At 34.5% G+C, this 18,317-nt stretch overlaps 1 protein-coding gene across 3 annotated transcripts in view; it reads left to right on the top strand.

Moving 5' to 3' along the window:
• CCNB2 (cyclin B2) overlaps nt 1-18,317 on the top strand; it is a 67,398-nt gene that overhangs the window by 42,873 nt on the left and 6,208 nt on the right. For all 3 annotated transcript variants that reach the window (XM_056809283.1, XM_001368002.4, XM_007479660.3), the window contains exons 2-5: nt 3,631-3,759; nt 3,854-3,967; nt 17,890-18,060; nt 18,152-18,310. In XM_056809283.1, the coding sequence (XP_056665261.1) occupies nt 3,631-3,759; nt 3,854-3,967; nt 17,890-18,060; nt 18,152-18,310 (573 nt within the window). The remainder of the gene's footprint in view (nt 1-3,630; nt 3,760-3,853; nt 3,968-17,889; nt 18,061-18,151; nt 18,311-18,317) is intronic.

The following is an 18,317-nucleotide window of genomic DNA, read 5'->3' as shown; positions in this document are numbered from 1 at the left end:
AGTATCCAAGAAGAGGTAATTTATTATCAAAATCCTGAAGAGATCAAGAAGGATCAGGATTAAGGAAGAGGTCATTAGATTTGGCAATTAAAAGAACAGTTGAGAATTTTGGAGAGTAGTTAAGAGACCAAGGTAACTTTGAAAGGGACATTTTCCATTGAATGGTGAGGTCAGAAGTAAGTTTTTTTTTTAAGGATTGGGGAAACTGGTGAGGAATGAACTGGTATGTAGGAAGATCTGAGAGTAAGAATGCTAATTGGAATAATCTTCTGGAACTTGTAGGAGGAACTAGGATCAAGGGTTCATGTAGAAGAATTTGCCTTGGTAAAAAGGACCACCTTGTTATTTGAGACCATAGTGAAGGAGATACTAGAGGAAGAGATCAAAGTGATAGGAGATGAGAAGAAGAGAAGGAGCTCTCCATGATGGATGTAAGTTTTTTGGAACAGGGATGCCACTGGAGGCTTGAGGAGAGATTTTCAGGTCTGGAGCATGAGCTGTGGTGAGAAGAATAGAGAATGGATGAGGGAAGGAGTAGGACTGTCTTCTTGCTCCGATAAGGCTCCGATAAGGGCTCCGATAAGATTAGATTGTGTAAATTTGTAGTGAATCCAGTCAGTAAGGTCTTGGGACTTTGAAAGCAGCAAAAAAGTCTGAACTCTAAGGCAAATGGGTAGGAGTTTGGCAAGACCTGATTGGTAACAGGGCAAAGGGATTCAAGAGTAGAGGATAGTATAAAGTTGAATTGGCTTTTATGTGGGAGGAGAGAAGACTGTGTTTAGCCTGAGCAGGACTAATGACCTGGAAAAGTACTATAGGATGGAGGGCTTCGAGGCCACAATGAGATTCAAAAGGTTTAGATGGAATAAGGCATAAGGAGAGATCTAGTGATAGAAGATTATGATGGGAAAAAGGAACTTTGGAATTCTTGATGGAAGTAGAACACTTAAATAACAGAAAAGGTATCACTGTGTGAAGAGCATGGGAGTTGAGAATGAGTAACTAGGAAGTTAGAGTAATTGTGGGAACATCAACATGTACTGAAGTCCCTTTGAAGACAGGATTGTGTACATGCAATGTTCCATATCTTTAGAACCCTGTTTCCTAATTGTGCAAAGAAGGAAAGTTGGTAATCTTCTCAGCTCTTCTTGTAGCAGTCTTCTTAATAGTCAAAATTTCTAATTAGCCTGATTCTCTTTAGTCAGACATTATCTTAGTCATTTTGCCAAAACTTATTCTTGAAAAAGCTATCTTAGAGGTACAGCTAGATGGCTTTAGTGGATTTAGAGCCAGACTTAGATATGAGAAGTCCTGGGTTTAATTTGGCCTCATATTCTTCTTGGTTGGGTGACCGTGGGCAGGTCACAGTGAGAGTCATAACCCCCCATTGCCTAGCTTACTGCTCTTCTGCCTTGGAACCAATAAACAGTATTGATTCTAAAATGTAAGGTAAGGGTTTTTAAAAGACAAAAAAAAAGTAACTGATAATAATGACATTATAACTTAAAAAAAAGATATTTTTCCAGTTACATGTAGTAATAATTTTCAACATATATTTTTCTGAAATGATAAGATCTAAATTGTCTCCCTTCCTCTCTTCCTTCCCCCCTTCCTGGAGATGGTAACTTGATCTGTGTTATACATGTATTATCATGCAAAAAATACTTCTATATTGTTCATTGTTATAAGAGAATACTCATATAAAACCAAAACCCCAAAATAAAAACACAAATAAACTAAAGTGAAAAATAGTATGTTTTGATCTGCATTCTGACTTCAACATCTTTTCCTGGAGATGAATAGCATTCTTTGTCATAAGCCCTTCAGAATTGTCCTGGATCATTATATTACTGAGAATAGTTAAGTCTTTTACAGATGATCATCATACAACATTGCTGTTACTGTGTTCAATGTTTTCCTGGTTCTGCTTATTTCACTCTTCATCAGTTCAGTAGGTCTTTCCAGCTTTTTCTGATATCATCCTGTTCATCAATTTTTATAGCTCTATCACACACCACAATTTGTTCAGCCATTCCCCAATTGATGGATATCCCCTCAATTTCCAATTCTATGTCACCACAAAAAGAGCTGCTATAATATTTTTGGTTCTGACCTTTCCCATTTTTAAAAAAACTCTTTGGGATACAGACTTGGTAGTGGTATTATAAGATCAAAGGATATGCATAGTTTTATAGCCCTTTAAGTATAGTTTGTTTGTTTGTTTCTTAAACACTTACCTTCCTCTTGAAATCAATACTATGTGTTGGTTCCAAGGCAAACAAGTGCTAAGGGCTAGGCAATGGGGGTTAAGTGTCTTGCCCAGGGTCACCCAGCTAGGAAGTGTCTGAGGCCAGATTTGAACCTAGGACCTCCCATGCCTAGGCCTGACTTTCAGTCCACTGAATCATCCAGTTTTCCACATTATGAGTATAGTTTCAAATTATCTTCCAGAATGGTTGGATCAACTACAACTCCACCAACAATGCATTAGTGTCCTAACTTTGGCAATCAATGTCCCTCCAGCATTTATCACTTTCCTTTACTATGATATTGGCCAATCTGATAGGCAATGATATTATAACTTCATGATTTCACAGTACAACTATTGTTATGCACAGGAAGTTAGTTTTTTTCCCCTTCCTAAGCAAGTTTGTATAGAGCCAATTCCATTCATGGTTATATTTTTATTGCATAGAGGGAAATATATTATCCTTAGCCCTTATACCCTTTGGTTTTTTAAATAATTAAGTATATTTCTAAATATTATTGTCATATAAGAAAGATGTAAAAGTGCTATAACTTTAAATGGTCCAATTTAATGAAATATTTCTGGTGCCTGGAAAGACTTGTTAAGAAGCAAGATAAATGTACTTTCACTTTATTTATTTTAAAACCCCTTACAAGAGTGGCAAGGGCTAGGCAATGGGGGTTAAGTGACTTACCCAGGATCACACACAATCTGAGGCCATATTTGAACCCAGGAGCTCCAGTCTCTAGGTCTGGCACTCAATCTACTGTGCCACCCAGATGCCCCCAATACGTGCTTTTAAATAGTGAGACAGAATGGCTTTCTAATATTGCTTCCAAATAGGATTTCTAAAAGATAGGCTTTAAAATAAGATGCTATATTCCATAATCATTTTTCTATGAAACCTTCAAATTCTCTTGCAGACCAGAGCCTTATTGTTATATATATATATATATATCCTATATTATATCTTCAAAATATCCTTGCAGTGGAAGGAGCTCTTTAACATAGAAGAGGATACTGAGGGAAAAGGCCATTTCTTATTTTGTATTTAAAAAAATAATTTTTATTAGTCTTTTGTTTTTATATCGCTTTCTTTTTTTTCTGAGTATGCTCCTTCCTTCTACCTTGAATGCCATCTCTTATAGAAATAGATTTAAAAAAGAAGAGGAAATGAGTTTAGCCAAATAATCAATACATGGGCTGATTCTGATGAAATGAAATATATGAAATATTTTACTCCAGGTTTACCTCCAAAGAAATGAGGATATTTTCTCATTATTTTTAAGAACATTATAATTATAGTTTTCAATTTCTTGGAGCATTGTTAATGACTGTTAAATATTTTATTGTCTCAAAAGCTTAAATGATCTTTTCCTTAGGTGTCTAGTGGTTTAGAGGATGTGAACAAAGGAGTTAATTCAAAAGGCACAATGCAAATTACTGTTAGAAGAGCTGCTCTGGAAGAAATTGGAAATAAAGTTACAACCAGGGGAAATCAAGTTGCAAAGGTAATTTTAATAGAATTATATATGTCTTTGTATACTTGTTAATTACTGGAAAAACTGGATTATTAACACTAATGCCATAACTTTTTTATTGTAGAAAGTTGAGAAAACCAAAGTACTTGTGAAAAAAACCAAAAGTACAAATGTCATAAGAGAAGTGAAGCCTACAGCTGCTGTGAAACCAGTGCCAAAGGAAACGTTAGCTCCAAAGGTAGGAAATCATAGATGGAACCTACCAGGGTGGCTAATTTTTAATCAAAACACTTGGTTTTCCTTAATGTGTACCTTAGCTGACATACCTTAATAGGAAGAACTCTGGACTTGAAGTCAGAAAAGAACTAGGTTCTGGTGCTGCTTTGAGGTTAGTCTTATGACTTTGGTCAATTTCCTCATTTTTAAAATTGAGGTCATATTTAACCAATTTAACTACTATTAGTATTGTCTTATCTTCCATTCAGCTACACTTATACCCAGTAGGCATTCCCATTAAAGTGCCCTCTACCTAGTTTGCTTCTCTTATTCATTTACACTTTATTTCTTTGAGGACTCTCCTGATATTCTTCCTCTCTTAACTACAAACCCATATGGATTTGAGTAAAATATTTTATATCTGTAAAATACATTGTTGTTATTGTTATCATCTTCTTTATCATCATATGTCACTGCTCTTTGAAAGTAATTTTCCAAGTACTATTCAATCTAAATAAAAAAAGGAAAGAAGAAAACCAAATTGACAGTATCCAAGATGAAAAGGGAGACCTCACCTCTAATGAAGAGAAAATTAAGGCAATCATTAAGAACTATTATTCCCCATTATATGGCAATAAATATGGCAATCTAGGTGATATGGATGAATATTTACAAAAATATATACTGTCTGGACTAACAGAGGAAGGAATAGAATACCTTAACAACCCCATATCAGAAAAAGAAATTGAACAAGTCATCAAAGAACTCCTTAAGAAAAAATCCCCAGGACCAAATGGATTCCAAATTAATTCTATCAAACATTCAAAGAACAACTAATCCCAATATTACACAAACTATTTGACAGAATAAGCAAAGAAGGAGTTCTATCAGTTTCCGTTTATGACACAAATATGGTACTGCTTCCAAAGTCAGGCAGGTCAAAAACAGAGAAAGAAAACTATAGGCCCATCTCCTTAATGAATTTAGATGCAAAAATCTTTAATAGGATACTAGCAAAAAGACTCCAGCAAGCGATCACGAGAATTATTCATTATGATCAAGTAGGATTTATATCAGGAATGCAAGGATGGTTCAATATTAGGAAAACCATCCACATAATTGACCATATTAACAAGCAAACTGACAAAAATCACATGATTATCTCAATAGATGCAGAAAAAGCCTTTGACAAAATACAACACTCATTCCTATTTTTTTAAAACACTATTTTATTTGGTCATTTTCAAACATTATTCATTAGAAACAAAGATCATTTTCTTTTTCTCCACCCCCCCAGACCCCCCCCCCCCAGCCCTCCCAATGGTGATGTGTCATTCCTCTGGGTATCACATGTGTCCTCAGTCCGAATTCTTTTCCATGTTGTTGGTATTTTCATTAAGGTGTTCATTTAGAGTCTCCTTAGTCATATCCCCTCCACCCCTGTAGTCAAGCTGTTGCCTTTTCTCGGTGTTTTTCCTCCCCCCGTTTGTTCTCTGCTTGAGGGTAGTGTTTTTATTTTCTCCTTGATCCCAGCAGATTGTTCAGGGTCATTGCATTGCCACTAATGGAGAAGTCCACAGTGTATCAGTCTCTGTGTACAATGTTTTCCTGGCTCTGCTCCTTTCACTCTGCATCACTTCCTGGAGGTTGTTCCAGTCTCCATGGAATTCCTCCACTTTATTATTCCTTTTAGCACAATAGTATTCCATCACCAGCATTTACTACAATTTGTTCAGCCATTCCCCAATTGAAGGGATCCCTCATTTTCCAATTTTTTGCCACCACAAAGAGCGCAGCTATGAATATTCTTGTACATGTCTTTTTCCTTATTATCTCTTTGGGGTACAAACCCAGCAGTGCTATGGCTGAATCAAAGGGCAGATAGTCTTTCATCGCCCTTTGGGCATAGTTCCAAATTGCCCTCCAGAATGGTTGGATCAATTCACAACTCCACCAGCAATGAATTAATGTCCCAACTTTGAACACTCATTCCTATTGAAAACACTAGAAAGCAGAGGAATAGAAGGATCTTTCCTAAAAATAATAAGCAGTATATATCTAAAACCATCAGCCAACATCATCTGCAATGGGGATAAACTAGCATTCTTAATAAGATCAGGAGGGAAACAAGGATGCCCATTATCACCTCTGTTATTTAACTTTGTATTAGAAACACTAGCAGAAGCAATTAGAGAAGAAAAAGAAATTGAAGGTATTAAAATTGGCAATGAGGAGACCAAGCTATCCCTTTTTTCAAATGATATGATGGTCTACTTAAAAAATGCTAGAGAATCAACTAAAAAGCTAGTTGAAATAGTCAACAACTTTAGCAAAGTTGCAGGATACAAAATAAACCCACATAAGTCATCAGCATTTTTATATATCTCCAACTCATCACAGCAGCAAGGATTAGAAAGAGAAATTCCATTTAAAATCACCCAAGACAATATAAAATACTTAGGAATCTATCTGCCGAGACAAACACAGGAACTATATGAATACAACTACAAAACACTCTCCACACAATTAAAACTATATCTAAACAATTGGAAAAATATTGATCATGAGTAGGATGAGATAACATAATAAAAATGACAATCCTACCGAAATTAATTTACTTATTTAGTGCCATACCTATTGAAGTACCAAAAAACTTTTTTACTGAATTAGAAAAAACCATAACAAAGACTGTCTGCCCTTTGATCCAGCCATAGCACTGCTGGGTTTGTACCCCAAAGAGATAATAAGGAAAAAGACTTGTACAAGAATATTCATAGCTGAGCTCTTTGTGGTAGCAAAAAATTGGAGAATGAGGGGATGCCTTTCATTTGGGGAATGGCTGAACAAATTGTGGTATCTGTTGGTGATGGAATACTATTGTGCTCAAAGGAATAAACTGGAGGAATTCCATGTGAACTGGAACGACCTCCAGGAATTGATACAGAGTTAAAAGAGCATAACCAGGAGAACATTGTACACAGAGACTGACACACTGTGGTACAGTCAAATGTAATGGACTTCTCCATTAGTGGCAATGCAGTGATCATGAACAACCTGGAGGAATCTATGAGAAAAACCACTATCCACATGCAGAGGAAACACTGTGGGAGTAGAAACATAGAAGAAAAACAATTGCTTGATTACATGGGTTGAGGGGATATGATTGGGGATGTAGACTCTAAATGTTCATCATAGTGCAAACATCAACAATATGGAAATAGGTTCTGATCAAGGACACATGTAAATCCCAGTGGATTTGCATTTCGGCTCTGGGAAGGGGAGGGGTAAGGGAGAGAGGGAAAGAATATGATTCTTGTAACCAAGGAATAATGTTCTAAATTGACTAAATAAAATTCCCCCCCCCCCCCAAAGAAAAGAAACTTCTTTTCCCTGAAGAAAAATGGAGATTCACAGCTAGATCCCTGCTTTTGAGCATTAGATTAAAAGAAATCAATGTACATAATATTCATGGTATGCTTTAGGATCATAGGATTGTTAATTAAGGGCTGAAAAAGGATCACTGTTCATTTTATAGATGAGGAAATTTAGGCCCAGAAAAGTTGTGAGCCGGGGTCCTCTTACTCCACTCTACCATGCTTTGAGCTAGTGTTAGAATCATATTTATTTTTAATCTCAAAACAACTTAAGTACACTGGACTGTTTGTAATAGATACAAGTCTACTGAAATACTAAGCTGGCACATGAGGACTTCAGAACACTGAAGTTTATGTGGTATCCTTAAATTAATATTAATCAGCACCAAAATACCGATATATGTTAGAGGAAGTTTCATGTCCTGTATTTTGGGGTTAGGAGATCTGTCTTGCCTCTGCTCCTGACTAACTATAGGACTTGAATAAATCCCTTAATTTCTTTGTGCACAAGTTTCCTGTAATGAGTTGTAAAGTCTCAGCTCTATGGTTCTTTGAATTATCTGGCAGCTTAATTAGTATATAAATGCTAATGATCATGGCCAAGGAGAAGGCTGTTTTTTTCCATGTATATACAACTTGAATATTTACTGAGCAATTACTTTGGGCACTTTTCTGTCATTGAACTAGTAACTTCATAATTGGTTTTGAATCAAATCTATTCAATTCATTTTTCATGCTGCTTCTGATATGATCATCTTAATATATTGATCTGGTCACATTGTTCCTCCGTTTAATTACTTTCAGTAGCTTCCAATCACTTACTTGATACAGTATATTCTTTTTTTGACTTTGAATTTAAGGCCACCAAAAGATATCTTTAATCTACCTTTGTAGCCTTTTACACTTGTTATCTTTACATATTCCGTGTTATAACCTACCATGGGTGCCTTTGCTGTTCCTCATTCTCATCCTCTCCTTTTTTGTTTCTGTGTATTGTTGTTCATATTGTTTCCTACATTTAGAAACTGACTCCTCCCCTTAATGATTTCTGTATATCAGTGTGCCTTTCATATACCTGAACATGCAATACTTGCTTTTCCAAGCTAAACATCTTAAGTTCTTTCAGCTGATCTTCAATTGATTGGAGGTTCTTGATTGGAGTCCCTTTCACTAATCTATTGAGGAAACCTTCCAGCTTATTAATATCTTTCCTTCAATGTGGTTGTCAGAAGTGAACACAATTCCATGGATCTCATCTAACCTGAGCAGAGTATGGCAGGACTATTAATTCTTTATTTCGAAGCCTCCCAACAGTCTTTGGGGCATAATTCCAATTTTTTTTTTTCCAGAATGGTTGAATTAGTTCATCACTCCATCAATAGTGCATTATTAGTGTACCTATTTTTCTACATTCCTGCCAGCATTTATCAGTTTCTTTTTATATCCTCTTAACTAATCTGACAGGTATGATGATGGTACTGAAGAGTTGTTTTAATTTACATTTCTTTATTAGTGATTTAGAACATTAAAATTTTTCTTCTTATTTTTTTCAATTAGATGTAGCATTTTTTTTTTTAAACCCTTACTTTCTGTCTTGGAGTCAATACTGTGTATTGACTCCAAGGCAGAAGAGTGGTAAGGGCTAGGCAATGGGGGTCAAGTGACTTGCCCAGGGTCACACAGCTGGGAAGTGTCTGAGGTCAGATTTGAACCTAGGACCTCCCATCTCTAGGCCTGGCTCTCAATTCACTGAGCTACCCAGCTGCCCCCTACATGATGTAGCATTTTTTTACAATTATTTTCTTATATTTTGTGATTCAAGTTTCTCCCTCTTTCTCACTCCTTCCTGAGGCTTTCATGCAATACATATTTCTGTATTCTCCATATTACACATACAATAAAAAAAAACTTATGAAGGGGAATAAAGTGAAAGATGGCATGCTTTGATCTGCAATCACATTCCAACAGTTCCATCTTTGGCTTTTGACAGCATTTTTTATCATTGGATAGCAATTTATTATAAGGGTTTTCTTGGGACCTTGTTTTGTTGGTAAAGAGTCCTTCACAGTTGATCTTTGTACAATATTTCTGTATATTCTCTTCTCCTGGCTCTACTTACTTAATTTACTATCAGTTTATATAAGTTTTTACAGGTTTTTCTGAACTCATTCTGTTCATCATTTCCCATGGCACAACAGTATACCATTACAACCATATACTACAACTTGTTTGTTGATTCCCCAATTGATGGACATCCCCTTCTTCAATTTCCAGTTCTTTGCCACCACAGAGAGGTGCTTAAAATATTTTTGAGCAAATAGGTCATTTTCCCTTATCTCTTATCTCTTTGGAATACAGACCCAGTGGTGATATTGCTGGGTCAAGGGTTATACATAGTTTTGTGGCCTGATTTAGAACATTTTTTTAATATGGCTACTGATAGCTTAGATGTTTTCCTTTGAACACTGCTTATTCATATCTTTTGACTATCATTTGAAGAATGGCTCTTATTTTTATAAATTTGGCTCAAATTCCCTATACATTTGAGAAATGAGACCTTTATCAGAGAAATTTGCGGTAATTTTTTCCCCCCAGTTTCTGGCTTTTCTTTTAATTTTGGCTCCATTGGTTTAATTTGTGCAAAGCCTTTTTAATTTCATGTAATCAAAATTATCTTACCTTCCATGAACCTCTCTATGTCTTGTTTGACCATGAACTCTTCCTCTGTCCATAGATCTTATAGATAATTTTTTCCATGCTCTTCTAATTTGCTTTGATATTACCCTTTATATCTAAATCATGTACCATTTGGTATCTTGGTATATACTGTTAGATGTTGGGCTTTGCCTGGTTACTGCCAGATTACTTTACAGTTTTCTTAGCAGTTTTTGTTAGATAGTAAGTTCTTACTCCAGTAGCTTCCTTCATTTGGTTTATGAAATGCCATGTTACTGTCCTCATTTGCTTCTGTATATTGTTTATATAATCTATTCCATTAAATAGTCACTATTTCTTATCAGTGCCAAATTATTTTGATGATTACTGCTTTTGTAGTATAGTTTGAGATTTGGTACTGCTAGTCTCCCTTCCTTTGTATTTTTCCATTGATTCCTTTGATATTCCTGACCTTTTATTCCTCCAGATGAATTTTGTTATTTTTTTGGCTGTATAAAGTAATTCTTTGCTAGTTTGATGGACATGGTATTGAATAAATACAATCATTTAGGTAACATTGTCACTTTTGTTATATTGACTCGGCCTACACATGAGCAATTATATCTCCAGTTATTTGGATCTGTCATTATTTATGCGAAGAGTGTTTTGTGATTGTGTTCATGTAGTATGTATTTTGACAGGTAGACTTCCAAGTATTTTACATTATCTCCATTTATTTAAAATAGAATTTCTCTATCTTCTTTTTTTTAATTAAAAAAAATTTATTTGGTCAATTTCAAACATTATTGCTTGGTTACAAAAATCATATTCTATTCCTCTCTCCCCTCTCCTCACCTCTCCCATAGCCAACGCGCAGTTCCACTGGGTATTATATGTGTCCTTGATCAGAACCCATTTCCATGTTGTTGGTGTTTGCATTAGGATGTTCATTTAGAGTCTATATCCCCAATCATATCCCCTCGACCGATGTAATCAATCATATGTTTTTCTTCTGTGTTTCTACTCCCACAGTTCTTTCTCTGGATGTAGATAGTGTTCTTTCCCATGATTCCCTCAGAATTGTCCTGGATCACTGCATTGTTGCTAGTAGAGAAGTCCATTACATTTGATTGTAACACAGAGTGTTAGTCTCTGTGTACAATGTTCTCCTGGTTATGCTCCTTTCACTCTGCATCAATTACTGGAGGTCATTCCAGTTCCCATGGACTTCCTCCAGTTTATTATTCATTTGAGCACAATAGTATTCCATCACCAACAGATATCACAATTTGTTCAGCCATTCCCCAATCGAGGGGCATCCCCTCGTTTTCCAAAATTTTGCTACCAGAAAGAGTGCAGCTATGAATATTTTTGTACAAGTCTTTTTCCTTATTATCTCTCTGGGGTATAACCCCAGCAGTGCTATGGCTGGATCAAAGGGCAGACAGTCTTTTGGTGCCCTTTGGGCATAGTTCCAAATTGCCCTCCAGAATGGTTGGATCAATTCACAACTCCACCAGCAATGAATTAATGTCCCAACTTTGCCACATTCACTCCAGCATTCATTACTTTCCTTTGCTGTCACGTTAGCCAATCTGCTAGGTATGAGGTGGCACCTCAGAGTTGTTTTGATTTGCATCTCTCTGATTATAAGAGATTTAGAACACTTTCATCTGCTTATTAATGGTTTTGATTTCTTTGACTGAAAATTGCCTATTCATGTCCCTTGCCCATTTATCAATTGGAGAATGGCTTGATTTTTTGTACAATTGATTTAGCTCTTTGTAATTGATTGTTTCCCAATTTGTTGCTTCCCTTCTAATTTTGGTTACATTGGTTTTGTTTGTACAAAACCTTTTTAATTTGATGTAATCAAAATTATTTATTTTACTTTTAGTGACTCTTGCTTGGTTTGAAAATCTTTCCCTTCCCAAAGGTCTGACATGTATACTATTCTGTATTTACATAATTTACTTATAGTTTCCTTCTTTAAGTTCAAGTCATTCACCCATTCTGAGTTTATCTTGGTGTAGGGTGTGAGGTGTTGATCCAAGCCTAGTCTCTCCCCAACTGTCTTCCAATTTTCTCAGCAGTTTTTATCTCTTTCTATCTCTTGATGAGTTTTCTTGATAATATATAGAAATGATGATAGTTTTTGTGGGCTTATTTTATATCCTTCAATTTTACTAAAATCATTATAGTTTTTTAGTTGACTGATTAGGGTTCTCTAAGTATAACATCATAACTCTTGAAAAATTAACTGTTTTGCTTCCTCATTGCCTATGCTTATTCCTTCGATTTCTTTTTCTATTCCTATTGCTGTAGCTATCATTTCTAGTACAGTGCTGAGTAATAATGGACACTCTTGCTTCATTCCTAATGTTACTGGAAAAACTTTTGGTTTATCCCCATTACAGATAATGCTTTCTCTTGGTTTTAGATATATTACTTATCATTTTTTAAAAAAAGGCCCCATTTGTTCCTGTTTCTAGCATTTTTAATAGGAATGGGAGTCATGTTTTTCAAAAGCTTTTCCTGTATCTCTTGACATAATATGACTTTTGTTGTTCCTGTTATTGATGTGGTTAGTTATGCTTATAGTTTAACTAATATTGAACCAGTCCTGCATTCTGGTATAAATCCTGTCTGCATAATGTATGGCTTTTGTGCTATATTGATGTGATCTCATCAATATTTTATTTAAATTTTTTATATTAGTTTTCATTAGAGAAACTAATCTATAGTTTTCTTTCTTGACTTTTGTTCTCCCTAGTTTAGGTATCAAGATCATATTTGTGTTATGAAAAGTTTTTGATAGGACTCCTTTGTTTTTTCAAAGTTTATATAATATTGGAATTAATTGTTCTTTAAATGTTTGTTAGAATTTGCTTATACATTCATCAGGTCTTGGAGGTTTTTCTTTTTTTCTTTTTAAAGCTCTTACCTTTCTTCTTAGAATTAATACTCTATATTGGTTCCAGGTCAAAAAAAAAAAAGTGAGAGGTAAGGGTTAGACAATTGAGATAAGTGACTTGCCTAGGATCTTACAGGTAGGAAGTATCTGTGGCTAGATGTGAATTTAGGATCTTCTGTCTCTAGGCTTTTGGCTCCCGATCCACTGGGCCACCTATTTACTCAGGGGCTTTTTCTTAAAGAGTTCATTTTTGACATTCAAAGCAAAATAATTCCTAATTTTTCCTTTAATTTCTTCTTCTTTGGTTGTTCCACTTGTATGCCACCAGTCTATGTCAAAAAGTATGCCGTATTTTCATTTTTCAAATGAGCAATTGTGCTTTCTTCTTTCTTGAAAAATTCTAATTAGCCAGTGCTTTATCTATTTTATTGTTTTCCCCCTTTAAAAAAAATCAGCTGCTAGCTAATTAGTTAAATAACTTTTTTTAAAACTTTTAATTTTATTAACTTACCCTTTACTTTTTAAGGATTTCTATTTTGGTTTTTAATTGGGGATTAAATTTTTTTTTCTTTGAATGCCCCCATTTGTTTTGTTCTTTCACACTTTTATTAATATAAGTATTTGGAAGTAAAAATATTACCCTAAGTACTGCATCCCACAAATTTTAATGTGTTGTCCAATTACTGTTATCCTTTTAAGTGAAATCAATGATTATTTCTATGATTTATTCTTTGATGTGCTTGTTCTTTAGGATTAGATTATTTTGTTTTCTATTAATTTTAAATTTCTGCTTAAAAGGTTTTTTACGGATTTGGATTTTTAATTATATTATTGTCTGAGAAAGTACACTTGGTATTTTTGCTTTTGTAGGCTTACTTGTTAGATTTTTATTCCCTAACACATGGTTATTTTTTTTGAAGTTGCTGGACACAGCTGAGAAATAGATTTATTCCTTTTTTATTTCCATTCAATATCCTCCAGAGGTCTTTTATATCTAATTTTTCTAGAATTCTATTCATTGTTTCTTTTTGTTTATTTTATGGGATAGACTTATCTAGGACTCAGAGAAGTAAATTGAGGGCCCCGCCCCTCTAGTGTAGTTTAACTGTTTCCTCTTGTAAATTATTGAACTTTTCTTTCAAAAATTTGGATGCACTGCTATTTAGTGCATATATATGTATACACACACATAAGTTTTTTTCTTTTTTGCTCATAACTTTCAAGTAGACCAATAATTCTTGAGTTCTGTTTCCTTGATCTATTTTCCAGGTCAGTTGTTTTCCTATGAAATATTTCACATTTTCTTCTCTTTTATTCAGCCTTTTGGTGTTGGTTTATTGTGGATGTCTCTTGGAGTTCTTAGTCTTAATTTGACCAAGCCTAATTTTTGAAGCATTATTTCCTTCAATATTTTTTGTGTCGTTTCCTTACCAACCTGTTAATTCTCTTTTCATAATTTTTTTGCTTACCTTTCATTTCTTTCCCCAATTTTTCCTCTTCTACTCTTATTGGAGTTTTAGAATAACTTTTTACCCCTTTTAAAGCTTTCTCCAGATTTTTTTCTAGGAATTCTTGATGGATTTGTGTCTAATATACATTTTTCTTTGAGGCTTTTCTTGCATTTGGAGTTCCTTCATTAACTTTGCTGCCTTATTGAGGAAATTTTCTAGCATACTTGTATTATAGGGTTAAATCCTTCTAGGTTTGGAATTTTTAAACTTTTTTTGGTATCATGGATCTCTTTGATAATGTGTTGAAGCCTCTGGACTTCTCATAATCAATGTTTGTTGTTTACATTTGTGATTAGTGGAAATGTTCATTGATCTGTAATCTAGCTGCAGATATAAGTCATCCTTTTGATAGTAACATTCATAATATTTACTTGTTTGCCAATGATTTCTTCATCTGTTCTAATGATAACAATGTTAACCACTGGGGGATAGACAGTTTTTTCTTAGTGAACTTCTCAGTATATTATACCTAGAGTAAGTTTAATAACTAAAGGAAAATCTGTTGTTAAAACTATTATATTTCATTAAATTTTAATTTTACAAATTCTCTTGACTTTTTATCCCTATTTGACCCTACCCAGCAGTTATTCCTATAACTTTCTACTATATTTGAGAAGCAATCTGATGAGTAGAGAGTGTTAGATTTGGTAGCTAAGGATCTGAGTTCAAATCCTTACTTCCTTTTATCTCTCATTGTGACTATGGACAAGTTAGTTATCCCTCCTGGACTTCTTTTCACTGCTATTAAAATGAGCACATTGGATTAGATGATTGATGATGTCCCTTCCAGTTGTAGACCTATGATTTCATGATCTTACCATACTCATACCAAACTTGAGCCTCTTGGTTAGTTTTTTGTATAGGTCACCTTTCAAAATATAGCAACTTTTCATACTTATTTTCTTTATGTCTAACTTTTATTTACTCAGTCATTCCCTAAAGCACACTCTCTTTACCATACTAGTTTTCTTCTACTCATATTTGATCTTTCAAAAGCATTTTTACTGTAACTGGTTGATGTGATTCTTCCAAAGGTCCCAGATTCTCTGAGTTTCAAAAGTTCATCCAAGAATAGTTGGCCCAGAGGTCTTGAAGAATTGTTGTGCTCAAAATAGGCTCTTATCCAGTCTTTGTTTCTTAATGAGTTTTCTATCTAGCAGTGTAAATAGATCTTCTAGGAATTATTAAATTATTTTTGAAATTGAGCAATCAAGTTTTTAATTTTGAAAAAGTTGAACTGAAAAATTTAGATGTGAACTTTAAGGTAAAGGGGTAAGGGGCAGCTAGGTAGCCCAGTGGATAGAGTGCCAGGCCTAGAGTTGGGAGGATCTGGTTTCAAATCTGGCCTCAGACACTTTATTAGCAATGTGACCCTAGGCGAGTCACTTCACCCCAGTTGCCTAGCCCTTGCCCCACTCAGTTATGGATTAAAAAAAAAGGTAACAGGGCAGTATCTCTGTCACACTTTTGTGACATGAATTTGGTTAACTTGGATTAAATAAAAATTTTGTAGATGGAAAGGAACCTTCAAGATTATTTTTTATATATGTGTGTGTGTATACATATACTGTATACACACACACATACACATATATATACATATATTATATATGTCTATCTCCAACATAAACCAGAATAATTTCATTATGATTCTAACTGATAGGACAATATATAAATCTGATACATGGGTGTGATTACTCTTCCATCCCTTCAGCCACAATTAAATCCATGTTTCCTGGGTAACCCACTAGTTGACAAATATGGTGTGTTGTTTTACCATGCATTTTCTTCATAATCTTATTTTTTTTAAGCTCTTACCTTCTAAGGGTTGTGCAGTTGGAGTTAAGTGACTGGCCCAAGATCACATAGCCAGGATGCATAGCCATCTGGCTGCCCCTCTTCATTATTTTATGAGAAAGGATGACTATTACTATTCTTGTGTTGTAGATGAGAAGATAGGTTATGAGAAGTTAATTATGTGCCTTGCATCACAAAACTGGCAAAGATGATGAATCTTATCCTTAGAATGAGGAGATTTTGATTGGAGAAAGATAGAGGCCTGAGCTGAAAAGAGTCTAAGTTTTATTTTTAGAGTGGACAAGTCAATAGTCTCTTTCCATGAGCCATTCTCTTCTTACATAAGCAAACTTTGAGAAGCGGTATTCTAATTAGAAATCTGAAAAATGGCCCTTTCTGGCCATTCCTGTAGTTAACCTCAGTTTCAGACTTTGCCTTACAATTAGATATTTTATTTCAAGTGACTGACAAAAATCAAGACCCACTTCTTAATAACATCTTGCATTTTATATATGATAAGTCTCCAGGTGTGTATGTATGGATTGCTACTGTATTATTTTTTATTTATTTTTTAAAACTGTTACCTTCTGTCTTAGAATCAATACTGTGTATAAGTTTTAAGACAGAAGAGCAGTAATTGCTAAGGCAATGGGTGTTAAGTGACTTGCCCGGGGTCACACAGCTGGGAATTCTGAGGTCAAATTTGAACCCAGGTTGTCCTGTTTAGCCCTTAAATCACTGAACCACCTTGCTGCCGTTGGCTACTCTATTATTAAAATGTAAAATAAATAAAATATTTGAGCCAAAATTTTCTTTTCCTAGAAAGCTAATCTGGGCCTTTGATTTTTAGACATTTAGTGGGTTTTTTTAGTTGTAAAAAAATAGGTGGAAAAGCCATTAAGGTTTAGGATAGATTTAAATTACTAGGCTAAATTTAAATAATAAAAAGGGAACATTTGTTCAGTAGTATCACTTGATACTTCTAAACTAGTTTGGCCTCTCATTTACCTTAGATACTTATAGGATTTATGTCAGGTAGCTGTGGCTCTAGTCAAACTCCTCAACAATCTCTTATTTTAGACAGATGTGTATACATTTAGAATTTTAAAAATATATTGGCTGTATTAATTTCTTGATAAAAGAGGAAATTCCTGTTAGTTCAATAGGTGAAATTGAAATTTTAGGTTAGGCATTTTATTCAGTCTTCACTTTCCTCTTAATGTTTTACCTAATAGATCAAAAGAAGAAAAACCAGCTTTCCTGATCTTTCAGTTCCCAAGTGATTTCTCAGTTTAGAATGAATTAGTCTAAAGGAAGAAAATCTTCTTTCTTAACCTGCAGAGGAAACTTACTCTGTGATGGTGGATTATCACTTTAGTAGTCTCTGAATCCAGATGTTTAGATAATTTTCTCCACTATTCTAGTGTGGTTTTTAAAAAAAAAAATTTCTTGTCAGCAAACAGTGACTTGAATGATTCATTCTTAGCCCTGAAAATTATTGCAGTTGATTCATGCCATTATTTTTCATTCACATATTTTCAACTAAAACTAAAAAAAGAGAAGTTTGTTTACTCTTTTTGGTTTTTGAAAAGAAGCTAAAAAGTAGTTTCAAATGTAAAATCTCTTTAAAAAAATCTTTATTTTTACTTTTTATTTTTCATGCACTGTATAATTTTAATTTCTGCTGTTTTAGGGTCTATCTCCAACCCCAATGGATGTTTCTATGAAAGAAGAAGACCTGTGCCAAGCTTTCTCTAATACATTGTTATGTAAGATTGAGGACATTGATAATGAAGATTGGGAGAATCCTCAGCTTTGCAGTGACTATGTTAAGGATATTTACCAGTATCTTAGACAACTTGAGGTACACCTGCTTACGTGCATAGAGTACTGTGGTAATTTGGAAGCCTGTATCCATATGACAGTAGGGTTATTATTATTTTTAAATTTTATAGGTTCAGCAATCTGTAAACCCACATTTCTTAGATGGAAAAGACATCAATGGGCGTATGCGTGCAATCCTGGTTGATTGGTTGGTACAAGTCCATTCCAAATTTCGCCTTCTACAGGAAACTCTTTATATGTGTATTGCAATCATGGATCGTTTCTTACAAGTAGGTA

This window comes from Monodelphis domestica, chromosome 1, assembly GCF_027887165.1.
Source record: "Monodelphis domestica isolate mMonDom1 chromosome 1, mMonDom1.pri, whole genome shotgun sequence".
In the NCBI taxonomy this organism is placed as follows: domain Eukaryota; kingdom Metazoa; phylum Chordata; class Mammalia; order Didelphimorphia; family Didelphidae; genus Monodelphis; species Monodelphis domestica.
This window is presented reverse-complemented; position numbering and strand designations above follow the sequence as displayed.